The sequence below is a fragment of the Castanea sativa genome, chromosome 1 (assembly GCF_040712315.1).
Source record: "Castanea sativa cultivar Marrone di Chiusa Pesio chromosome 1, ASM4071231v1".
NCBI lineage: Eukaryota > Viridiplantae > Streptophyta > Magnoliopsida > Fagales > Fagaceae > Castanea > Castanea sativa.
This window is the reverse complement of record NC_134013.1, coordinates 81783562-81790355: the sequence shown is the minus strand read 5'-3', so window position 1 is coordinate 81790355 and position 6794 is coordinate 81783562. Positions and strand designations below refer to the sequence as shown.

The 6794-nt window shown below is 34.4% G+C and overlaps 1 protein-coding gene across 1 annotated transcript; it reads left to right on the top strand.

Annotated features, from left to right (window-relative positions):
* The first annotated feature begins 404 nt into the window (after positions 1–404).
* On the top strand, positions 405–5871 carry LOC142622854 (uncharacterized). The gene is made up of 5 exons (XM_075796409.1): positions 405–724; positions 879–939; positions 2459–2563; positions 4035–4398; positions 5655–5871. The coding sequence occupies exons 1-5, from the start codon at positions 584–586 to the stop codon at positions 5674–5676; spliced, it is 693 nt and encodes a 230-aa protein (XP_075652524.1). The 5' UTR covers positions 405–583; the 3' UTR covers positions 5677–5871.
* The last annotated feature ends 923 nt before the right edge of the window (positions 5872–6794 follow it).

Here is a 6794-nt window from a genome sequence, read left to right as displayed (position 1 = left end):
TCTTGAGAATGTCTATTTTTCAAAGTAACCACTTTCTTTCCCTCTTTAGGAGAAAGGGAAACCTTATTCCACTTAGCAACAAGATCATTCATAATCCAAACTAATCTGTTTCCCAAACCCCACAAACAGTACCCAAGCCTTACATATAATCTAATTACAGTAAGGAAATATAACATCTTTGCCAAAAAGAAGGAAACTAAATACTAGTTGAGAAAGTAGGGAGAGCCCACAAATGCAACCGAGAACACATAATTGATTATCACAAAATAGCATGTATCGGTTTTTAAAACCATGTATAAAATGTATATGTATATTTAAAAAAAAAAAAAAAAAACCCAAAGGAACATGTAGTGGATTTAACAAATTGCCCATAATAAATCATCCGAAAAGACAATGCAGGCCCTGATTTCTTTTCTCCCAAGCTTTCTTTCCACTATCTACACTTCGTTAGTACATGGTATATATACTCATTCCTGGACCTTCTCTCACTCGCTACAGCTCAAACTCAAAACTCACCGCTTAATACTTAGGCGTTGATAAAACCACCGTGCCGGTGACCGAAACACACACCCTTCAAAAAAAAATGGTGGCGACGAACGTGAAAACGGAGACGATGGCTCTGATGGACAAGAGGAGCGCCTTGGAGGCCGAGATGAACGCCATCATCGACCGCCTCTGCCAGCCTGGCGGCCCTGGCCTTTCCGGCAATCTCGTCGATTCCGAGGTCTCTTTCTTCTTCCTTCTTTTTTATTTTTTGAAATTGTGAGTTGTGAGTGATAATATGTAGTTGTGATGTTGGTTTTGAAATTGTGTTTTCTTGGTAATTGGCAATGGGATTTGGTTATTTAGGTTTTTTTATTTTATTTTGCGCTTTGTAGGGGTTTCCTCGCTCTGATATTGATATTCCAGTTGTGCGAGCGGAAAGGCATCGTCTTTCTGGTATGGTGGTTATTTTCGTTGTGTTTTAATTGAATTTGTGTATTGAGCTTGCGTTTTGATTCAAGTTTTCTTAGTGTTAATGGGTCTTAAGAGAGCTAATTTAAAAAAAAAAAAAAAGGGGAGCTTAACGTGTTGAATGACAGTAACATTGTCATATAAGTAGATTAGCACGAATATATTTTGAATTTGTAAGTTTTAAGTTTTAACTTTTATGTGGTGGCGAAACATACCTTCATGTTTGTGCAATGGAATGGATTTGATGATATGGGTTCTTGTCAATGTGGATGTGTGAGTGCAATAATGTTTCAATATTCTTTTTTTGATAAGTAAGAAAGATGTATATTAAAAAAACTACTTTATGCAAAGAAAAGAAACACAAAACATATCAAAGATTACAAAAAAAGAGAGGAAAACAAAAACAGAGGAAAGAAACTAATTACAAAGAAATTGAGAGCTGAGGAACAAAGGGAAAGATTCCCTAAATGTGAGTCACCAAGTCCTAGACCAATCAAAAAGGGAACCAGTAAAAAAAGCCAGCAACTGGTCATCAGATCTATCTGAGTCCTCAAAAGTCTTTTGGTTGCATTCCCTCCAAATACACCACATCAAACACAACTGAGCTAAATTCCAAATGTTAGATGAATGCTTCCCTAACCAATTTCACCAATCAAAAAGGAAATCTGCAAATGATCTTGAGAGAACCCACGAAATCCCAAAAGTTCTAGACAAAACTTCACTAATGACGAGCCTTCCCATAATGTAGCAACAAATGATCCACTGTCTCCCCACAACAATAAAACATGATGCACAAGTTAACAAAATCAAAACCCCTACTCCACAAATTATCACCCATGAGAATCTTATCCCAGACAAAGAACGAGATATGCTAGGTGCCTTAACCTTCCAATTACCTTTCCAGGGAAAATCAATGTAAGAAGAACCATGCAGCTTATGATAAAACAAGCGGATATTAAAATCCACATTCTTCATCAACTTCCATCTCATACGATCACCATCATTCGCTGAAAGTAAATTGGCTGCCAAAAACTGAAAGAAATCATCCACCAACTCCGCTTCCCAATCATTACGACCTTGAATAAAATGAACATCTCAACCTCTCCTGTCCCCCGCTCCTTGCCTTATCAGAGAAGATACAAGGGGAGATTCAGTGCCAAAACAATGACCAATATCTAATGAACATCCAACCAACATGTGTAGATGTCTTTTATTTTTCTAAGAAAAATGTATGTGGAGAGAGCAACTACTTTATATATTTAGTTTAGCTTATCCTTTTGGAAGCTAGGTGCACTAAGTTGCCAAAAATTTATATGTAGCTTTATTTGTTTGGATTATGTAATTGAAGGGAATTAAAATAAAAAAACGATTTAAGGGCATGCTTATTATTGAATTGCCTGTAACAGACATAGCAGCAGTACTATGGTGTTAAATTACACCTTTATACCACTAATTTTTTGTTTTAATCATTTTGTATTTATTTCTATTTTCTTTCTATCTTTAGAGCTGCGGAATGATCACAAGGTGACAACAGAGAAAATGGATCAGAATATACAAATTCTGCATTCATCAAGGCTCGCTTCTAGATCATCACCCCCAAAAGAGTCAGGTAACTGGTTGAAATAAGGGCTATTCTAGGGTCTACCAGATTCATTAAGAGAAATATTGTAATATGATTTCTGAACTCATGTTACCTGGTGGAACTTCATTGAATGAAGTTCATTGATTGAAGATAAATATCATTTATCAATTGGTTAACAATTTAGGCATATAAAAGGATTTAGATGAAACTTTTCCTAGATCAAAGATATGGAAAATTTGTGGCTTCTGCATGGATCTTGAGTAACCAATATGTTATTCTGTAGTTTGTGCTGTTGATAAAACTTGTGCTATGGATTTTGAGGATTAGGATAGTTCCGGAGATTAGATGCTTGCTTCTTTTAGTGGAGCTCTTTTTGATTGGTCTCCTTGGGGACTCACGACTAGTGATTCTCTCCCTTCTTTTCTAAGCTCTCTTTCTCTTTTGTAATTAATTTGTTGTTTGGTCTTCTTTTATGTATTTTTTTTGTTTTTTTTTTCCTTGTAATTTTCTGGTTTGCTCTGTGTTTTTCTTGCATAGAGTAACCTTTCGTATATATATCATTCTTACTTATCAAAAAAAAAAAAAATCTTGTTACTATTGATACCTTCGTTTAAATGATGTGACAACATTGACGTATCAATGGTTTTTTTTTTTTAATAGTAACGAGATGGATTTTTTTTTGTAGTTTAGATGCAAATTTTAAGTCTGATGGATAAGCTATTTATTGCCTACAGTTTTCTTGTGGGGCTGATTTTTTTGTTGTTGCTGTTGTTCGCATTGTCCTTCCTGAATGTTGATTTGCGGTTGCCCCCCATCTCAAAAACTGTTCCCCGCGTGTGTGAGAGCATGACATTATAGCCCCATTATTTTTCATTGCAGGAGATGTATAGTATAATTCCTCTGCATTACATATGACATCATATCCAGAGAATACACATTTTTTTCTTTATGTGCTTTAAAATGATGTCAAAATTGTTCTGAACGCTAACATGAAGAATATTTTAGATTTAATAAAACATGGTGTGATTTGACTTGGATATGAAGCGTATCTTACTTGATCAACATCTACAATACAAGAACCTATTTACTTCGCTTCTAAAGACTGAAATACTGCATGCATGTAAGTTGATATGTTGTGTGACTGTTTAGGGGCTGAATTTACCTGTTAGTGAAGGAAGTTTCTGGTTCTGGCTTTCCAATTTTTAGTTTTAAATGTCCATTTATCATGAAATATCATATCTAGTTATTTCCCACTATTGTTGCCGGTGATGGATTTCTTGTTTATCTCAAATATGTCATTATTGCTATAATCTACCAATTAAGTAATTGTTCTTCATTTTAGGAATCAGAATCATTTTCATTTGAACAGTGAAGTCCTCTTAACTCTTCTTTTTGGATGTCTTGTCTTTATAAAACTGTGAGCTAAAAGTATAGATTCTATTTGAATAATTTCATATTGTACACAGCAAAGTGACTGCTTTTTTGCCTTTGGTGCAAGGTAATCCTGAGGGGTCAAACAACCAAAACTCTCCAGTTGTGAGTGATGTTCCATCTGCATCCTCACACAATGTTGTTCTGAGGGATTCTTCAAGTGATATGGATGTTGATGTGATGGCCAGTATTCCCTTTGCAATGGTTGATGAAATAGCTGATGCATCACCAGCAGCAGAGGATGGTTTACAACTTGGAGATCAGATCGTCAAATTTGGAAATGTGGAAGCTGGTGAAAATTTGCTACAAAGGCTTGCTTCTGAAGCTCAGACAAATCAAGGTTGTGCAATACCCGTAGTAATTATGAGGCAAGGTGCACCGATCAACTTAACAGTGACACCCAGAACATGGCAAGGCAGGGGTCTACTTGGGTATGTCTGCAATCTCCTTTACCCATAACTTAAGTAAAAAATGCTGATTATCATTTCTAAAAATGTTAATAGCTAGAATGATTTTGGTGGCTTATTTAGCTTTAGGATACATTATTGTTGGAGTTATTCCTTTTGTTATAACTATGTGGCTACTCTTGCAATTCCATATTATGGTGAGTCAAATTCCTTTGTATTTTATTTAATATATCAAATAATGGCAAGAGTCTTATAACTCAATTGGTTGGCACCTCCAGATGTTTCCAACGGAGACATCTAGGGTTCATATTCCCCTATCCCCAACAATCAAATTATTTTTTTTGATAGGTAATATATATATATATATATATATATATATATATATATATATATATATATATATTCAAGAACACTACCTTATGCAAAAAAACATAAGGCAGAGAGATAAGTACAAAGGGAAAAGTTGATTATTATTGCAAAATCCTCACCACTTTTCTGACTGAAGTAATGTTTTTGGGAAGTTATCAACAATAGAAGGGAGAAAAGTAGTTTATTTGCTGGTGACAATTCTGCAAGCAATGGAACTTAATTTTCCTAGAAAAAAGTTGGCTTTTTACTTGCTTGTTTGCTGGTGTGTCCAAGCTAAAATTATGTAAAATTAGTATTATGGCTAGCATTATAACTTTTGTTTCAACCTATATAAGATGCTCCCTTCTATTTCTTTCAAGGTTCGGGTGGTACCTGGTCTTTTTATTCCTTATTTTGTCTATAAATTTCTTACATTTGGACTTCTATTTATATTTAATTAACATATCTCTGAAGAAAGTAACTGAACTATCCTTGCCACTTAGTGCACTTTTCATCACTTCACAAAGGCACTATTTTTTTGGACTGATTTCCAGCTCTTTTTGCAAATATTGCCTGTAAATTTTGCTTTTCTAAGTTGCTTATTTTCTTTTCAAGGCCATCGTAATCCTTAAATTTCTTTGTGCTGGTTATGCCATAAATTGCTAGTATTGATATACATGATGATGCTTTATGAGTAAATGTGTCCCAGAACCAAAATACTCAAAATATAAAACATTAAACTTATGACCTTCCAGAAAAATTATAGAAGGATATCCAGTCAATTATACCTTATCCTCAGTCTGGTTGATGAGGATTGAGGAGATGTGGGATCCTTAGTTTTCTTTCATTTAATTCTGTCTTTTCAATAGCCAACTGAAGCATATAACCATGAACATCACTCTTAACTCTTGGGCTATGTTCAATGCTTGCAGATGCCATTTCCGGATCTTATAACTTCAATTCAATCACATCACATGGAGGTGGAAGTGTAAAGTGGTTGGTTTTATTTAGTTTAGCAGGACATTAAATTTTGTTCTGTAGAAGATGATATATCATTATCAAGTACTCCATAACTACCTTACCTATCCAAAAAGTACTCTACAACTCCCTTGAGTTTATTGCATTTGTGGTACTCTTTGTGTTTTTTAATGTTTTCTTTGTTTGATATGATGGTTCTTTTTCTTTACCCTAATAGTTTTTCCATGTTGATACATGCATTGTTCTCTGCCTTCATGATTCTGCTTTAATTCATTGCATTGCCTATGGGGCAAGCCAATCAGCATCAATGCATCAGTAGAATCACTAGAAGTAAATCTAGAGCATAGATTTGCCTCAATAATGAATTTGTTGTTTCTATCGGTCAAAGAGTTTTCTTTCTCTACAATTAATCATGAAGAAGAAAAGCTTTAAAATAATAATATAGATAAAGGTTGTATATTAAACACATTGCGTAGCATATAAGCATTTAAAGTTTTAAACCCCTTCTTTCCATCAGAAATTTTGTCTTTATTCCTGGAGTAAAAGTGGCTCTCACATATATTGACTTAATTTATCAATCATCATTAGGAGTAAAAGTGGTTATCACCTTGGGGGAAAAAATCATTTCTTAACAACAATGACGAAGTTTCTTTGGAAAAGACTTTCGAAAATTCAATAGTAACTAAAATCAGTTTTTAGAATCCTAAACTAGTCTAAAAATGTTGTTGTAATAACTTGTAAACAATAAGCTGCCTATACTAAATAGGTAGTGTAGTATGTGACTTGTTTAATTAATAATTGCCTATCTAGAAAGTCCTTCAATTCCTCTAGAAAAATCTCTGTCTACCTTCCACGTTTTCTGTCTACAGCTCAACTCAAGTTATTCGCAAGTTTGCTAATTACCTGCTGACTGGGTTCCTTCATGCCTTTGTTTCCCTCCACCAATAATTGTCTTCACTGTTTTGTTTGTTTGTTTGTTTATTTTTTCCTTCTATTTATAAATGGGTAAATGTTGTTGCACACAAATTAATTCACATAGTTGTGGGGCGTGTACGCCAAACTGTGTGAATTAAATGTGTAATAATCACCACTCT

Bases quoted from the DNA above. Each gene is read 5' to 3' on its own strand.
- LOC142622854 (XM_075796409.1), top strand. From the start codon at position 584: ATGGTGGCGACGAACGTGAAAACGGAGACGATGGCTCTGATGGACAAG. The intron at 940-2,458 runs GTATGGTGGTTA...TTCTATCTTTAG, and splicing joins GGAAAGGCATCGTCTTTCTG to AGCTGCGGAATGATCACAAG. The intron at 4,399-5,654 runs GTATGTCTGCAA...CAATGCTTGCAG, and splicing joins CAAGGCAGGGGTCTACTTGG to ATGCCATTTCCGGATCTTAT.